Source organism: Pristiophorus japonicus, chromosome 3 (assembly GCF_044704955.1).
Source record: "Pristiophorus japonicus isolate sPriJap1 chromosome 3, sPriJap1.hap1, whole genome shotgun sequence".
NCBI classification, from domain to species: Eukaryota; Metazoa; Chordata; class Chondrichthyes; family Pristiophoridae; genus Pristiophorus; species Pristiophorus japonicus.
The window spans coordinates 121687244-121705793 of record NC_091979.1 but is presented as its reverse complement, the minus strand read 5'-3'; the positions used below and the strand labels follow the sequence as shown (position 1 = coordinate 121705793).

General features: G+C 45.4%; 1 protein-coding gene across 2 annotated transcripts in view; it reads left to right on the top strand.

Annotated features, from left to right (window-relative positions):
* Positions 1–18550, top strand: part of pde11a (phosphodiesterase 11a) — a 609195-nt gene that overhangs the window by 480405 nt on the left and 110240 nt on the right. For both annotated transcript variants that reach the window (XM_070875770.1, XM_070875769.1), the window contains 3 exons: positions 4152–4229; positions 10691–10754; positions 14068–14142. In XM_070875770.1, coding sequence (XP_070731871.1) covers positions 4152–4229; positions 10691–10754; positions 14068–14142 — 217 coding nt within the window. The remainder of the gene's footprint in view (positions 1–4151; positions 4230–10690; positions 10755–14067; positions 14143–18550) is intronic.

The following is an 18550-nucleotide window of genomic DNA, read 5'->3' as shown; positions in this document are numbered from 1 at the left end:
GAATAAAAGTTCTCAATTGGGGTAAAGCCAATTTTCCTGAGCTTAGATGGGATTTGGCCAAAGTGGACTGGAAACGGCTACTTAATGGTAAATCACTGTCAGAGCAGTGGGAGGCATTCAAGGAGGAGGTCCCAATGGTACAGAGCAAGTATGTTCCCTTAAAAAACAAGGGCGGGACTAACAAATCTCGAGCCCCCTGGATGTCAAGGGTCATGGGTAGCAGAGAAGTAGAATTAGAAAGTAAATTTGGAAGACAGAGGAAACAAGGACTGGAAAATAGACAACAAGGGAGTTTGGCAATACTAGTTGGTATATACTTCATTGTTCCCTTAAAAAAAAAGGTGGGGCTAACAAATCTAGAGCCCCCTGGATGTCAAGGGGCATACAGGGTAAGATAAAGAAAAAAAGGGAAGCTTATGACAGATACCAGGAACTCAAAACTGCAAAGACTCTAGAGGAGTATAAGAAGTGCAGGGTGCAATTAGAAAAGATATCAGGAAAGCAAAGAGAGTGCATCAAAGAATGTTGGCAAGAAAACTCAGGGGAAACCCAAAAATGTTTTTTAAATACATTAAGAGCAAGAGCATAACTAGAGAAAGAGTGGGACCTATTAGAGACCATAAAAGAAATCTGTGTGTGGAGGCAGAAGATGTGGGTATGATTCATAATGAATACTTTGCATCTGTTTTCACAAAAGAGAAGGGTGATGCAGACTTTTCAATGAGGGAGGAGGAGTGTGAAATATTACACGAGATAAACATAGTGAGAGAAGAACTATTAAGGGGATTAGCAGCTTTGAAAGTGGATAAATCCCCAGGCCCGGATGAAATGTATCCCAGGCTGCTAAGTAGAAACATAGAAACATAGAAAATAGGTGCAGGAGTAGGCCATCCGGCCCTTCTAGCCTGCACCGCCATTCAATGAGTTCATGGCTGAACATGCAACTTCAGTACCCCATTCCTGCTTTCTCACCATACCCCTTGATCCCCCTAGTAGTAAGGACTTCATCTAACTCCTTTTTGAATATATTTAGTGAATTGGCCTCAACAACTTTCTGTGGTAGAGAATTCCACAGGTTCACCACTCTCTGGGTGAAGAAATTCCTCATCTCGGTCCTAAATGGCTTCCCCCTTATCCTTAGACTGTGTCCCCTGGTTCTGGACTTCCCCAACATTGGGAACATTCTTCCTGCATCTAACCTGTCTAACCCCGTCAGAATTTTAAACGTTTCTATGAGATCCCCTCTCATTCTTCTGAACTCCAGTGAATACAAGCCCAGTTGATCCAGTCTTTCTTGATAGGTCAGTCCCGCCATCCCGGGAATCAGTCTGGTGAACCTTCGCTGCACTCCCTCAATAGCAAGAATGTCCTTCCTCAGGTTAGGAGACCAAAACGGTTCACAATACTCCAGGTGTGGCCTCACCAAGGCCCTGTACAATTGTAGCAACACCTCCCTGCCCCTGTACTCAAATCCCCTCGCTATGAAGGCCAACATGCCATTTGCTTTCTTAACCGCCTGCTGTACCTGCATGCCAACCTTCAATGACTGATGTACCATGACACCCAGGTCTCTTTGCACCTCCCCTTTTCCTAATCTGTCACCATTCAGATAATAGTCTGTCTCTGTTTTTACCACCAAAGTGGATAACCTCACATTTATCCACATTATACTTCATCTGCCATGCATTTGCCCACTCACCTAACCTATCCAAGTCGCTCTGCAGCCTCATAGCATCCTCCTTGCAGCTCACACTGCCACCCAACTTGGTGTCATCCGCAAATTTGGAGATACTACATTTAATCCCCTCGTCTAAATCATTAATGTACAGTGTAAACAGCTGGGGCCCCAGCACAGAACCTTGCGGTACCCCACTAGTCACTGCCTGCCATTCTGAAAAGTCCCCATTTACTCCTACTCTTTGCTTCCTGTCTGACAACCAGTTCTCAATCCATGTCAGCACACTACCCCCAATCCCATGTGCTTTAACTTTGCACATTAATCTCTTGTGTGGGACCTTGTCGAAAGCCTTCTGAAAGTCCAAATATACCACATCAACTGGTTCTCCCTTGTCCACTCTACTGGAAACATCCTCAAAAAATTCCAGAAGATTTGTCAAGCATGATTTCCCTTTCACAAATCCATGCTGACTTGGACCTATCATATTACCTCTTTCCAAATGCACTGCTATGACATCCTTAATAATTGATTCCATCATTTTACCCACTACCGATGTCAGGCTGACCGGTCTATAATTCCCTGTTTTCTCTCTCCCTCCTTTTTTAAAAAGTGGGGTTACATTGGCTACCCTCCACTCCATAGGAACTGATCCAGAGTCAATGGAATGTTGGAAAATGACTGTCAATGCATCCACTATTTCCAAGGCCACCTCCTTAAGTACTCTGGGATGCAGTCCATCAGGCCCTGGGGATTTATCGTCCTTCAATCCCATCAATTTCCCCAACACAGTTTCCCGACTAATAAGGATTTCCCTCAGTTCCTCCTCCTTACTGGACCCTCTGACCCCTTTTATATCCGGAAGGTTGTTTGTGTCCTCCTCAGTGAATACCGAACCAAAGTACTTGTTCAATTGGTCCGCCATTTCTTTGTTCCCCGTTATGACTTCCCCTGATTCTGACTGCAGGGGACCTACGTTTGTCTTTACTAACCTTTTTCTCTTTACATATCTATAGAAACTTTTGCAATCCGTCTTAATGTTCCCTGCAAGCTTCTTCTCGTACTCCATTTTCCCTGCCCTAATCAAACCCTTTGTCCTCCTCTGCTGAATTCTAAATTTCTCCCAGTCCCCGGGTTCGCTGCTATTTCTGGCCAATTTGTATGCCACTTCCTTGGCTTTAATGCTATCCCTGATTTCCCTTGACAGCCACGGTTGAGCCACCTTCCCTTTTTTATTTTTACGACAGACAGGAATGTACAATTGTTGTAGTTCATCCATGCGGTCTCTAAATGCCTGCCATTGCCCATCCACAGTCAACCCCTTCAGTATCATTCGCCAATCTATCCTAGCCAATTCACGCCTCATACCTTGAAAGTTACCCTTCTTTAAGTTCTGGACCATGGTCTCTAAATTAATTGTTTCATTCTCCATCCTAATGCAGAATTCCACCATATTATGGTCACTCTTCCCCAAGGGGCCTCGCACAACGAGATTGCTAATTAATCCTCTCTCATTACACAACACCCAGTCTAAGATGGCCTCCCCCCTAGTTGGTTCCTCGACATATTGGTCTAAAAAACCATCCCTTATGCACTCCAGGAAATCCTCCTCTACCGTATTGCTTCCAGTTTAGTTAACCCAATCTATGTGCATATTAAAGTCACCTTTATTGCACGCACCCCTAATTTCATGTTTGATGCCCTCCCCAACATCACTACTACTGTTTGGAGCAAAAGAGGAAATAGCAGAGGCTCTGACCATCATTTTCCAATTCTCTCTGGTATGGTGCCAGAAGACTGGAGGACTGCTAATGTACCTTTGTTTTAAAAAGGAGAAAGGGATAGACTGAGTAACTATTGGCCAGTCAGTCTAACTTCGGTGGTGGGAAAATTATTGGAAAAAATACTGAGGGACAGGATAAATCTTCATTTGGAAAGACATGGATTAATCAAGGACAGTCAGCATGTAGCTATGAGGAAAGATTGAATAGGCTGGCTTCATTTTCCTTGGAACAGAGGAGGCTCAGAGATGACCTTACTGAGGTGTATAAAATTATGAGGGGCATGGATAGACTGGATAGGAAGGACCTATTTCCCTTGGCAAAGGGGTTAACAACCAGGGGACATTGATTTAAAGTAATTGGTAAGAGGTTTCAAGGAGACATGAGGGGAAATTTCTTCACCCAGAGGGTGGTGGGGATCCGGAATTCATTTCCTGAAAGGGTAGTAGAGGCAGAAACCCTCACCACATTTCAGGGACCCTTGGATATGCACTTGAAGTGTTGTAACCTGCAGGGCTACGAACCAAGAGCTGGAAAGTGGGAGTAGACTGGATAGCTGTTTGTCGGCTGACACAGACATGATAGGCCAAAATGGCCTCCTTGCGTGCCGTAAATTTGTGTGATTCTATGATTCTATGATTCAATGTCTAAAAAATAATCTAAAATTTACACAATACTAATTTTTTCTTTTCTAGGCGAAGAATGAAGTTTTTTAAACTTGTGAATTCAGGAGAGTACAACTGGAACGTAAAGGAGCAACGAGAAATGCTCAGGTCAAGAGATCTATATTAAATACCTGGTAACACGTGTCAAACAAGATGTTGAAATAGTCACAGAACACAGGGACTCTATGGGGGAGAAATTGGGCTGTGCAGTACACATTCTTTAGGTGGTACAGGGCCTCCTAACACTCAAATGTGATCCAAGATGGGTACGCACACTTCTGACAAGAAGCATACGCAATGCCGTCTTGATAAAGGGGTTTGCGACGCGCACCTAATGACAGACAGCAGCATGCAGGCCAGGCAGATTATGATGTCAATCAGCGTGCAATACTGATTTGATGCCAGCACTGCCATTTTTGAAAAGCATCTCTGACCTACAGTCTTAAGCTTGCACAACTGAACATGTCTTAAATAAAAAGGACCCCCATCAGCACTATTTAAAGGGATGATGAACTATTACAGGTTAGTTGCTAGATTGTTTCTTCTGACTGCTGGTGCAATTGTACATATTTTTGGAGCTTTCCTATACCTGCCTAAGTTTGAATACTCTACAGGGAATGGTCTAGCTGGTGCTGAAGCTGAAGTACTTTTTTGTTGATTTAAAAGCTTGTGCTGAAACAAGTTGCTTCCAGACACGGGTGGCCTGGCAAGGCTTCCTCTTGGAACTGAACATGACTGAAAGAATGAAGAGAGGCCATGCAGTGCAGGACAAGCTGCAAGAAGAGAGGAGGAGGAGGAGGAGGAGGGGAGGAGAAGAAGTGCTCTCAGCAGGAGGACATATCCACAGAGGGTCTTTAGGGAACACCTCTCTTACTTCAGTTTAGTCAGGACCAATATTTGAGACATTTTCGCTTCACAAAAGAGGTCGGGCCTGAAATCTGCCAACTGCTGTTGCCACAACTGCAACATCAAAGTACAGCAAGGACAGCATTGACTGTGGCTGTAAAGGTGAACGTGGCTCTTAGTTTTTATGAGTCTGGCTCCTTCCAGGCTGGTACTGAAAATATAAGTCACATCTCGCTGCTCTTAGGACACTACTGCATTTGGGAGGTCACTGACGCTCTCTATACTCAGAAAGATAGCTTCCTCTCATTCCCTCTTGCCCAAGACAAGCAGGTGGAGTCAGCACATGCTTTTGCACAGATTGCAGGCTTTGACATGATACAGGGTGCCATTGACTGGTCGCACATTGCCTTGCGTGCGCCTCGTGAATGCAGCCATTTTCCATGAACCGAAATGTGCAGCTGGTGGTGCGACCACAGGAAGCGCATCATGCAGGTGAATTCCCGTTATCCTGGCAATAGTCAAAATTCCTTCATTCTGCGGCAATCTTCTGTGCCACCTGTATTTGAACCACCACAGCAAGTCAAAGGCTGGCTACTGGGTGACAGGCTCATCTATTCGCGAAATGGCTCATAACTCACGCGCACAGCAGGCCTACAGTGGCACAAGATAAAAATGTATGGGGTTGGGGGTAATATATTAGCATGGATAGGGGATTGGCTAACTAACAGAGCAGAGAGTCGGGATAAATGGTTCATTCTCTGGTTAACAATCAGTAACTAGTGGCGTGCCACAGGGATCAGTGCTGGGACCCCAACTATTTACAATCTATATTCACGACTTGGAAGAAGGGACTGAGTGTAACATAGCCAAGTTTGCTGATGATACAAAGATGAGAGGAAAAGCAATGTGTGAGGAGGACACAAAAAATCTGCAAAAGGATATAGACAGGCTACGTGAGTGGGCAAAAGTTTGGCAGATGGAGTATAATGTTGGAAAATGTGAGGTCATGCACTTTGGCAGAAGGAATCAAAAAGCAAGTTATTATTTAAATGGAGAAAGATTGCAAAGTGCCACAGTACAGCGGGACCTGGGGGTACTTGTGCATGAAACACAAAAGGATAGTATGGTGGTACAGCAGGCGATCAGGAAGGCCAATAGTATCTTCGCCTGTATTGCAAAGGGGATGGAGTATAAAAGCAGGGATCTTGCTACAGCTATATACAGGGTATTGGTGAGGCCACACCTGGAATACTACGTGCAGTTTTGGTTTCCATATTTACGAAAAGATATACTTGCTTTGGAGGCAGTTCAGAGAAGGTTCACGAGGTTGATTCTGGGGATGAAGGGGTTGACTTATGAGGAAAGGTTGAGTAGGTTGGGCCTCTACTCATTGGAATTCAGAAGAATGAGAAGTAATCTTATGGAAACGTATAAGATTATGAGGGGGCTTGACAAGGTGGATGCAGAGAGGATGTTTCCACTGATGGGGGAGACTAGAACTAGAGGGCATGATCTTAGAATAAGGGGCCGCCCATTTAGAACTGAGATGAGGAGAAATTTCTTCTCTCAGAGTAGAGCTGTGGAAGCTGTGACATTGAATAAATTTAAGACAGAAATAGACAGTTTCTTAAACAATAAGGAGATAAGGAGTTATGGGGAGCAGGCGGGGAAGTGGAGCTGAGTCCATGATCAGATCAGCCATGATCTTATTGAATGGCGGAGCAGGCTCGAGGGGCCGTATGGCCTACTCCTGCTCCAATTTCTTATGTTCTTATAAGAGCCATGCTGCCACAAGGAATATTATAGAGCACGCCCTTGGCATCTTCAAGCAACGCTTCCACTGCCTGGACCGCTCTGGAGCAGCCTTGCAGAACTCAGCTGAGTGGGTATCGAAATTTGTGGTAGTATGCTGCATGTTGTGCAACCTGGCCATTATGAGGGAACAGCCCTTGCCCCACCTATCAAGCAAGAAGCTGAGGATGAGGAAGTGGAGGAGGAGGAAGTGTAGAAACACAAAGAGGAAGGGAGGCTACAACGTAGACAGCCACTTTCTCCCCGGGCTCTACACGGTTAACTAATTCAAGAACGATACAAGTAACCTCAACCACACTTCCCTATTCACCAACAGTCCCACACTCCTTACCTTTCCTCTATCACTGATCATCACATTGTCCTCTTTCCGACAGTATAAAAGTAAAAACCAGTAGAAAATGCACATTCTAATCCAATTTTATGAATTCAATCATGACATATTGCATACAAAAATAAACTAATAATCCTTGTTCATTCCCTTAGTCTTTGCTTCTATAAGGTACTTTCCCAATGGCTGCAGCATGGGTGGTTGGAAGGCTGCTGGCCTTCAATTGAGGAGAGCACAGATGGCCTTGGAGGGTGACATCGAGAAGCTTTGGGCCTAGAATGCCAGGCTTCAGACTGCACCATCTCAGCCTGGGCTGGCTGGCTGACAGGCAACTGCAAGGTAACTGGCAGAGTGGCAGGAGTGGGAGCAGGAATGCTGTTATACTGAGAGAGAACAGCAAGTTCATACTCCATGGATCCACTACCAATCTCTCGGGGTGGCACCACTGCAATCCTACTGCTCTGTAGGAGAACAGATTGATGGACTGCAATGATGCGCTGGAAGCCCCTTTGAACAGAGATATTCAGAGCCACGGTGGCAGCAGTCGGAGCTTTCATTGAAGCATTCGGATCTTTAATAGAAGCTGCTTGTGCTACAATGGACGCTGTGACATCAGCCATCAAATGCTGCATCACGGTGGATTTTACAGGTATGCTGATAAAGGTGACCACCTGTTCCATGAAGGAAAGGATGGGTTCCAAGGTCTGAGCAAAGCTCTGTGCCAAGTTGGTGCAAGATTTCTCCATGCTCCTTGACATTGAGCACAGGCTTTCTGGTAGGCTTTCCAGTGCGCCAAGCATTTGGCTATGTACGTCCATCAGCCATCTTCTGTAGCCTGGCCCATCAAAATTCTCATCTGACTCCTCTGAGCAGAACTAGTGTGCACCCTCACCCTCCGGTGAGCTGGCACCTGCACTATCCTTTGCCCCCACCCTGACTCCAATGCACTTGTAACTGGTGTCTCTCCACATGCAGATCCCTCCTCTATACTAGCCTCTAAAACACATGCAGTGTCAATCTCTGAGCTGATGGGTGCAAGTGTAAGATCAAGTAATGGTGTCTCTTCATCCTCACCGTCTTCCTCCTTGTCCACTGACTGGGAAGGTTCGAGTTCTTGAGTATCTGAAATGAAAAAGGGACAAGAGTTGGGTTGTAGTGAAGGAAGAGGATAAAGTAAGTAGTGCATGCTTACGCCATCTTCAGCTTGTGAGCTAAAAGCGATTGTGGGATGAAGGAGAAGTGGAATGGGAGGAGGAGGATTAGGTTTGCCATGACAACCACGCACAGGCATCTTCCACCCTTTTGGTCTCCTAACCTGAGGAAGGACATTCTTGCTATTGAGGGAGTGCAGCGAAGGTTCACCAGACTGATTCCCGGGATGGCAGGACTGACATATGAGGAGAGACTGGATCGACTGGGCCTGTATTCACTGGAATTTAGAAGAATGAGAGGGGATCTCATCGAAACAAATAATATTCTGACGGGACTGGACTGGTTAGATGCAGGAAGAATGTTCCCGATGTTGGGGAAGTCCAGAACAGGGAACATAGTCTAAGAATAAGGGGTAAGCCATTTAGGACTGAGATGAGGAGAAACTTCTTCACTCAGAGAGTTGTTAACCTGTGGAATTCCCTACCGCAAAGAGTTGTTGATGCCAGTTCATTGGATATATTCAAGAGGGAGTTAGATGTGGCCCTTACGGCTAAAGGGATCAAGGGGTATGGAGAGAAAGCAGGAAAGGGGTACTGAGGTGAATGATCAGCCATGATCTTATGGCTCGAAGGGCTGAATGGTCTGCTCCTGCACTATTTTCTATGTTTCCATGTTTCAAGATTTAGTTCGGAATATTGGGTCCTTCATTGAAACACCTGTGAACTTTTTGGCCTGGAAGCAAGTCATCCTCGACTCGAGGGACTGCCTATGATGATGATGATGATCGGTCCCTCCAGCCCCGCCAGTGGCCATAGCCACAGTGATTCCCCTTCCCATTATATCAAGCACTGTCTCCTCCATGGGGAGTGAAAAGTGCAGATGCACTTGTCCTCCTCCAGTTCCTTCCTGTTGCCCACCTTTATGTGCCACCTTCTCCTGCAAGAAAGAAAGAAGTGCATCGGTGAGTATCCTGCATTATGTTTGCATGATGTGGCTGCCATGGTTGAATACCTGCCAGCGTGTGTGAGCTGTGAGATGTGAGTGCGAAGCTTGCAACTGTGCCAAGGATGAGGTAAAGCACATAAACTAAACAATTGAGTACAGATTAATAGAGATTATTTGTAGGTGGGTGGTGGGGGCTGTATCGAATTGAACGGTTGGTAAGGCTCGTGGTGCAGTTTGTAAAAAGTGCCAATTGAAGATGAACCCACTCACCTTAACAACTCATGTCAGATCGTTAAACATCTTCCTGCAGTGCATCCATGTTCTTAGAGCAACACTCCTGGCATTGACCACTGCTACTTAAGAACATAAGAATATAAGAAATAGGAACAGGAGTAGGTCACTCAGCCCTTCGAGCCTGTTCTGCCATTCAATAAGATCATGACTGATCTTCTATCTCAACTCCACCTTCCAGCACTATCCCGATATCCCTTGATTCCTTTAATATCCAAAAATCTATCGATCTCTGCCTTGAATATACTCAACAACTGAGCATCCACAGCTCTCTAGGGTAGAGAATTCCAAAGATTCACAACCCTTTGAGTGAAGAAATTTCTCCTCATCTCAGTCCTAAATGGCCGACCCCTTTTTCTGAGACTGTGACCCCTAGTTCTAGACTCCCCAGCCAGGGGAAACATCCTCCAAGCATCTATCCTGTCAAACCACTTAAGAAGTGTTCCACTGAGATCACCTCCCGTTTTTATAAATTCTGGGGAATATAGCCCTAGTCTCCTCAATCTCTCCTCATAAGACAATTCCCTATTTTAGTTTTTGTTTATATTATTTGTTATATATTACTTTTTTCCACTGTTTCTCGAACCAGTGTCTGTAGGGCCTGCTGCCCCCACGGATAAAGGACATTTCTCCTTCTTTGCACCTCTTCCACCAAGACCTCCAGTGCCGTATCTGAAAAGCTTGGTGTTCACTCTCTCACATGTTCAGCCATTGCTCAAAGTATCAGAGCCCAGATTGATTTTGGAAAAAAACTCTCACCACTTCTTGGAGCCACAATTCACCTTCCTTTTACGAGGTGCAGGCTGCCTTTAAGTCGTGATAGCCACTTGTGATATCAGGGCCCTTGCTGGTGCGTACAGCCAATGAACAGCGCGGAGAGCGCTGGCCGTACACAGCAATCATTTAAAAGAGAAGGTTGCACCAACTTAACATGCTGCCTGCAAAACAATGAACAGGTACGGGTTAATCGTGCACCGCGATCCCCAAGCCTGATTTCGTGGTTTAGTCTCCCCCCTTAAATTATTACAAAAACATATAAAAAAATATACATACAGATTATCTACTTCGGTACATAGGCAAAGTCATTGCAGATCATTTAAAAAATACTTCAGAATGCATTACTTTTTTAGATAAAGTTCTACAGATGTGTAATGACAGAGATGCCTGGTAATGGAAATGTGTATTGTCAATGTAGGTCGATGCTGATGACTGCCTGTGATCTGGGGGCTGTAACTAAACCATGGGAGACATCGAGACAGGTCAGCAAGTTTCATGTGCATGGCCTTTTAAACTGACGTGACTTTTTACTGTTAACCAAATAATCTGGTTATATTTGTAATTTAAAGCTTAAAAATTGAAATTATGTAGAATTATGTTAATATTGACAGCGCGTGACAATCGGGTATCCGCCCTTCAGTTAAGGCCATCTATTCCCGTAAAATAAATACAGGGACCCAATAAATTAGTGAAGCATCTCACTGAAATGGAATATAATGAGGAGAGCAAGGCCAAATGTTTGCTCAACCTAGACAGGAACATTTTTAAAGGTAAGTGTAGAGGCACCTTTACAAACCTAATATAGCAAGATTTAGAATGTTTAGTTTTTCTTTTAAAGATGAACCTCTATTTGTATTCGACTAATAGTCAACGCGATGCTTACAGAATGTATGGGCCCGAACTTGGTGAAAGCCAAGGCCTGCCCAAGTGCCGCCCAAAGGATCGCCGAGAGACCTGGCGGTACTTTGCCAGGAAGATTCCTCTAAAAGATCTGCCAGTACTGCCTGACGGCAAAAAAACAACTTACGCCGTGAATCTGGGCGGCAGCTGGCAGGAGCTCCCAATCTCGCCAGCAAATGCAATCCTCGCCAAAAGTGCTACCGAGGATTGAGTCGGGCCCAGGGAGGGGGGGGGGGGGGAACAGCTAAAAATATAAACTCACACACAAAAAAAACCCATTGGAACACCTTCAGGGGACCCCATCCACATAAATTGCTCAAAAAAAATAAATAAAAGTTCACCAACCTTGTTTTGCAGGTCTTCTTATTTACCGTTAGGGTTAGACCTGCCTTCATGCAGCGGTTCTACTCCCTGCTGCCGCCGACTCCCGCCCAGACCAAAATGGCAGTTCGGCGGGCGGGAGGTCACTTGCACACCTTGCATGCTAGCTGCGGTCAGCGGGCGGTTCCCAGCAGTCTTCCCCACCCACCGGCGGGAGGCCTCGAAGAAATTGTCACCGAGGGGGAGGCTGCCCAAAAAACTCAGCGGCAGCCAGTGGCAGTGGGCGGTAAGGCCACCAATTTTGGGTCCTATATTTTTAGCAGCTTAGTTACTAGTATAACGCAAATATAACAGGGCTGAAATTGCCCACTGGTGGAAACGGGGCGCACCTATCCTGCTTCTCTTGTTTTTACCGACGCAGTGGATGCGGTGGCCTCTTGAGCGAAATTCCACTCTTTGGCTTTTTTTTTTCCGGTCATAATCGGAGCGGATATGTGGTGGTGAGCAGAAGTTCGGGCTCTAGAGGGGCGGAGGTTGGGGGTGGTCGGAGTGGCCGCCACTGTTATCTTTAGCACTGATGACGTCATCACGGCGCCGCATCACCTCGGCTCTCCCCTTCACTTAAAGGGGAGAGCCTGTGCAATTGTTTAAGTTTGGTCCACCAGGGAGGGTTTCGGGCCTGGCGAGCGGGCTGTCACCCAAGAGGGGGTGCCAGTCTGCCTGCTGGCAGCCTGGCCAAACCAGGGGGCATAATTGTCGGCCCAACATGGCAGTCGGCCGACAAAAAAAAAACATGGCAGCAGCGGCAGTAAGTCCTACCCTTTGATGGGGCCACACCACCATTTTACAAGGACTACAGCCTCACTGCACCGGCAGAAAAAAGCAGCTTTTGGCGCCGTGCGACGGGAACAAGATGTTTTCGACGGATTTTCGCCATTGGGGGGATGATGCACTTAGGATGGATTGGCAGCAGTAGAGCAGTAGTGGGGGGAGCACGTCACCGCTGGGATACCACTGGAGCGGAATTTTCAAAATGGCAGCCATTACACGAAAAATCGGCGGCTATTGCACTCCGCAGCGAGGCCGCCGATTTCCGGTGGTAATAGGCCTTAAGGAGGGGGCAATTTCGGCCCCAACAACTCTTACAAATTCTCCAGCAAGCCCTGTTCAAATTCTAGTAGGGGTCACATGGAAGGTAAACTCCAACGTGGACTGATTGGGCCGAATGGCTTTTCTCCATGTTGTTATTTCTATGCAATTCTTGCCTTTTATCCCCCTGCTCAATATCAATTTACCATCCGCTGCTCTGTAAAGCACTCTGAGACATCTCTTTTTATGTCGGGTATACGTTTCACAAAATTCAAACTTAAATTTTGTCATCTAAAACATTTGGGGACCGAAATTCACCCCCGTCGGAAATGGGTCGCGCCTACTGTTTTTCTTGTGTTTTTTGCGGCCCATCTTGCGAAATTCAGCTCTTTGTCGTTTTTTTTCGAGTGAGGCGAAAGTCGGTCATAATGGGGCAGAAGTGGGGGCGGGAGCGGAGAGTCCGTCGTAATGGAGGCGGGATGGAATCTTCGCCACTGTCAGTGATCAGCACCAGGCTGGTGAGGTCACCACGCTGGCACGTCAACACGTCTCTCCCCTTCAGTTGAAGGGGAGAGCGGCTGCAAGCTCTGCAGCTTTTTAAATTAGATCCACTGGGCCTCCAGGGAGGGTTTCGGCTGGGCCAGCAGCCTGGCACCCAAGAGGGGGTGCCAAGCTGCCTGTTGGTGGCCCGGCCGAACCCGGGGGCATAATTGCTGGGCTGACCTGGCAGTCGGCCAACAAAAAAAAAAGATGGTGGCCGCGACAGTGCACCCTCCCGTTTAATGGAGGCCGCACCGCCATTTTACACACACTGCAAACACAGAGCACCGGAAAAAAAAACTGTCGGGGGCACCAAGGGGGTCAGAAGATTTTCTACGGTGAATTTTGCTTGTGGGGCGGGAAATCGGAGGTGTGCGCTTTAATGACACACCTAGGAGGGTTTGGCAGCAGCAGGGGAAGTGGGGACTGACGGGAAAACCGCCGGGGAGAATTTCGCGGGTGGCGACTTACATATCGCCGGCCATTTGACACCGCTACACAGCCACTGCTTTCCGGCGGTAACAGGCTTTAGCGGGGGGCTGAATTTCAGTCCCTTGATGAACTGTCGGCTGCCTGTGTGATAGTGGAGCACCTTGCCAGTTCTCTCTCTATTGGGAATAGGAGTGGCAAGTCAAACTTCCAGGTCTTTTTGTATATATAGAGATAAGCTTCCAAGTTCCACCATGTCCACATTTAGGTAGAAATTCTACTCCCATGGTTTAATTTTCAGAATTTTGAAAAGCATTTGACTCTAACAGCAATATATCAGTTGTGTTGAAATTTTGGCCCAAATACTGGACATTCATAGTGATTAGCTGAGATATTGATAAAAGGGAGGGGCAGAATCCAAGAATGGAGAATCAAAAGTAACAAGGAAAACTGATGAGAAAGTATTCACAGAAAGAACATGTTCTCCCCTTACAGAAAACTGTGATCCTATTGCAGGTGGCTGAACTGGTTACCAGTGAATTCTTTGAACAAGGAGACAGGGAAAGATCAGAGCTGAAACTCACCCCTTCAGTAAGTGAAAGCCCATTTCTTGCACAAGTCCATTCAGTTACACAGCTAATGTTCAAATCAGATAGTACTATCAATCTTGTGTTAATCACTTGAAATTTAGAGCTCTTTTCTAACCAATTAAAAATACAGAGATGTTTTCAATTATAGGAATGTTCTGTGGCATTTTCAATTTCTCCAACTTGCTTCATATATTTCTATTATCTTGCAGCTTATGTATGAAGAGCTAAGCTACACGCTTCAGATAAAGTAAATGCTAATAAATTGTACTTCATTTTTAACAAAGCTGTGATATAATAATTATAAACCTTGGTCTAGAAATTGGATCATGCCTGAGTCAGGGCATAATCCCAGTGCTGCACACACCGAGATGGCAGGACCACGGCCTACTTTGTTTATTATCGGCGAGCTGGAGGAGCCAGTTGCAGTCCCAGCCTTGGAAGGGAGGTCAAGGGGAGAAGAGAAGCGTTGGAGGGGTCCGATCGCGGGCGGTGGCTGAGGCAGAGACGCTGGATCCAGCAGGTAAGCAGAAAGGCACTTACCTCCTGGATCCAGCAGTCCTTGCCTTCCTTTAACTGGCAGGTTCCCCAAGGCCAGGGAAACACACCTGCCCACAGCTAAATTTGTAATGGCCGATCACCATGAGGCACGCCAGCCTCATTATAGTATTTAAATGGGCAACCCGTCTCCTGGGAGCAGGTTGGTTGCTGCCCTTCCCACAACCCCCTCCTTCCACCGCGCCCTCACCCGTCCCACCTCCATTGAAAGCGTAAGTGGGCGGGTTGGGGTCAGGATTCCGTTTTTTTAACTCTTTAATTTCCCACCCAACCCTAACCCACCTGTTTTTGTGGGTTAAAATTCCACCCAACATGTCAGCCTTGGATCAGTTGTAGTACTTCATTGGCTGTAAAGCTTTAGAGACGTCCTGTGGTCATGAAAGGCGCTATATAAATGCAAGTCTTTCTTTCTTTAAGTCTCAATGTTAATTAGAAACCATAAGGCTGGAAATTCCTTTGCGCCCCATTTGAGGCGATAAATTTTGAGAAGTGAGAAACATATCGCCAGGCAATAATCCTTTTTTTTCATCCAGGGATCTTCAGCTTTAGCGCTTCAAGAGGGAAGTGGAGTGGTAAATCAAGCACTTCACCTCTTACAGCACTAAAGTGTGTGAGCGAGGCGGTAGCGGCTGAGCGCTGAAGAATGTTCAGTGCAGTGCTGCCGACATCACAGGCTCCTTTCTTCACTTAAAGGGAGGGGCCAATGTTGGGTTGCAAGATTCTTTCTCGTATTTCTGAGGGACCATGGAACTTCCATTACATCCTCAAGCACTCTGAGAGAGGAGGGCTGAGGAATCACGCAGCAATGTGCCACCAAAGAACAATCAGCGGGCATCAGACTGGTGCGAAGAAGAAAGTTTGCCCTAACTGACCAACATTGCCTTTACATATCACTCCCCAAACGACAAGCTGAGGCGACAACGCCCCCTGTTGCAGCTGTAATATATATATATATAGCTCCACCCAATGGACCACTGTGGTAATGCAGCCATTGCTGTTTACAACAATAAAGAGGGAACAGGTCATCTGACAGGGTCCTGACGTTATCAGCCATCTTAAAGCCTGTATGTTTGTGAGGTCATACAGAAGATATCATAGCTGTTATTGTTGATGCCCGGCGATGCAGCAGGGGGCGGGAGTGAATATCACATCCAGGGCGGTAACGCCAACGTTCCTTCCATAAGAACATAAGAACATAAGAAATAGGAACAGGAGTAGGCCATATGGCCCCTCGAGCCTGCTCCGCTATTCAATAAGATCATGGCTGACATGATCATGGACTCAGCTCCACCTTCCCGCCCACTCCCCATAACCCCTTATCGTTTAAGAAACTGTCCATTTCTGTCTTAAATATATTCAATGTCCCAGCTTCCATAGCTCTCTGAGGCAGCAAATTCCACAGATTTACAACCCTCTGAGAAGAAATTTCTCCTCATCTCTGTTTTTATTGTAAAATCATGCCCTCTAGTTCTAGTCACCCCCATCAGTGGAAACATCCTCTCTGCATCCACCTTGTCAAGCCCCCTCATAATCTTATATGTTTCGATAAGATCACCTCTCATTCTTCTGAATTCTAATGAGTAGAGGCCCAACCTACTCAACCTTTTCTCATAAGTCAACCTCTCATCCCCAGAATCAACCTAGTGAACCTTCTCTGAACTGCCTCCAAAGCAAGTATATATTTTCCTAAATATGGAAACCAAAACTGCACACAGTACTCCAGGTGTGGCCTCACCAATACTCTGTATAGCTGTAGCAAGATTTCCCTGCTTTTATCCTCCATCCCCTTTGCAATAAAGGCCAAGATTCCATTGGCCTTCCTGATCACTTGCTGTACCTGCATACAATCCTTTTGTGTTTCATGCACCACTACCCCTAGGTCCCGCTGTACTGCAGCACTTTGCAATCTTTCTCCATTTAAATAATAACTTGCTCTTAGATTTTTTCTGCCAAAGTGCATGACCTCACACTTTCCAACATTATACTCCATCTGTCAAATTTTTGCCCACTCACTTAGCCTGTCTATGTCCTTTAGTATGTCCCTGATAGTTATCTCCTGTTCTCTAGCTATGAGCCAAATTCTGATCTAAATCATCTTAATTCCCGACCATTTCCAATTTAAGTGGCAGCCCTTCATGCAGAACTTTCTCAAAGTTTTTTTGGAACTCTAGATGCATTATGTTTAAAGGTTTGTCACTGTCCACTTACAACAACAACTTGCCTTTGACATAGTAAAAAATCCCAAGGATGTATCTTCCTCAAAACAGCAAGGAGTTTGTTCAGACAGAGTATTTCCATTTTGAATCATTTATTTACTAAGTTATCATCATACAAGTTTACTCTTGATAATTGATTACATTATTTAATCCCATATTGAATTGGAACTGATGTCTGTAACTATCTACATCTGTTTTATCACCCTTTTGAACCACATTATCCTGTTTTCCTATATATAGAGAAATCTCTTGTATCCATCAACTACTTCTTAATGATCATCAGCACCTCACAAATCTCATCCCTGTCTTAGTAGCCACGGATAAATGCCACCCATTCCTGAGGGTTTATTTGTTTTGAGTCCTAATTAGCCTGTCACAATTTTCTTATCATTTATGGTAAAATCATTAAATTTACTTGGATTATCACTGATTATGCAGGGATTATGTCCTCCCTAATGAATATTGGAGAACGTAATCATTGAGTTTATTAACTATTTTATGTTGCTGCTTGTTTCAGTCCTGTTAGCATCTTGTGTTGTGTCACTGTTATGTTTGCATTTGCAGCTGTGCTCATTTTCAGGTTCCTCTTTTAAAGTGTTTCTGAATATAGTTGTGTTAATCCCAGTGGCCACTCACCCTTCTCCCATTTTAAATGTGTTTTTCTTCCTATTGACTTTTGATTGTTTTGTAGATCTATTTAGGTTAAATGCTTATTTTAATGTACACTTATTAAGTAGATGTTCATCCTGCATCCTGCAAGTATTCCTTTTGTCATCGCCTGCTAATACCAAAGTGCCACCAGCCTTTACATCTTCAGACTCCCACTACCATCTAAGGCTAAGTTCAAAGGTGGGGAACTTCAGCATCCTGTTCATCCCTAGCTCCATTCCCTGCTCCACATTCGATCCATCACCCAATATGCTATCTTTCACCTCCAAAACATGATTCCTGTCTTCTTTCCACTGCTGTTGAAACCCTTATCCACACTTTATCATTTTGAGACTTGACTTCTTCAATGCTCTTCCTTCCAGCCAAAACCCTCCACAAACTACAACTCATCCACAATGACACAGCCATTATCCACAACCATATTAAATTACCCCATCCTTGCCAAGAAATATGCCTCAGTGGAGTGAGTCAAAGATCTTTCTCATCCATTTCAGATTTTTCTGTTCCTTCACCTCACCCTCTCATTAATCTTCTCCAGCTGTACACTCCCATACATACTATCTGCTCCTGCAAACCTATTTTACTCCTGACTTCCTGCACTCTCTTTTGCACCATCAATGAGCTCTGCTCCAGCCACTAGACCCCTGGCCTCATAGATTCCCTCCTTAAACCGTTATATTCTGCCACTTCCTCCTTATGTTCCAAGAGCCTCCCAGAAATTCTTCCCTTCCTACTTTGGACCCACAACCTTGCCCATCTGTTTACCTGATGTATTTCTGTGTGTGAAGAGTGCTTTAGAGTATAAGCTGTTTATATCCTCTATTGAAGTATTGTTACACAATCCCACAATTAAATTGCTTAAACTAAGCCGAAGGGGGTAGAGTTTCTGCTCGTTTACGGCAGCACAATCCGGGTGGAGTCGGCTGAACCAGCACAAAAGATTGGGACATTTTAAACATGTGAGTTACA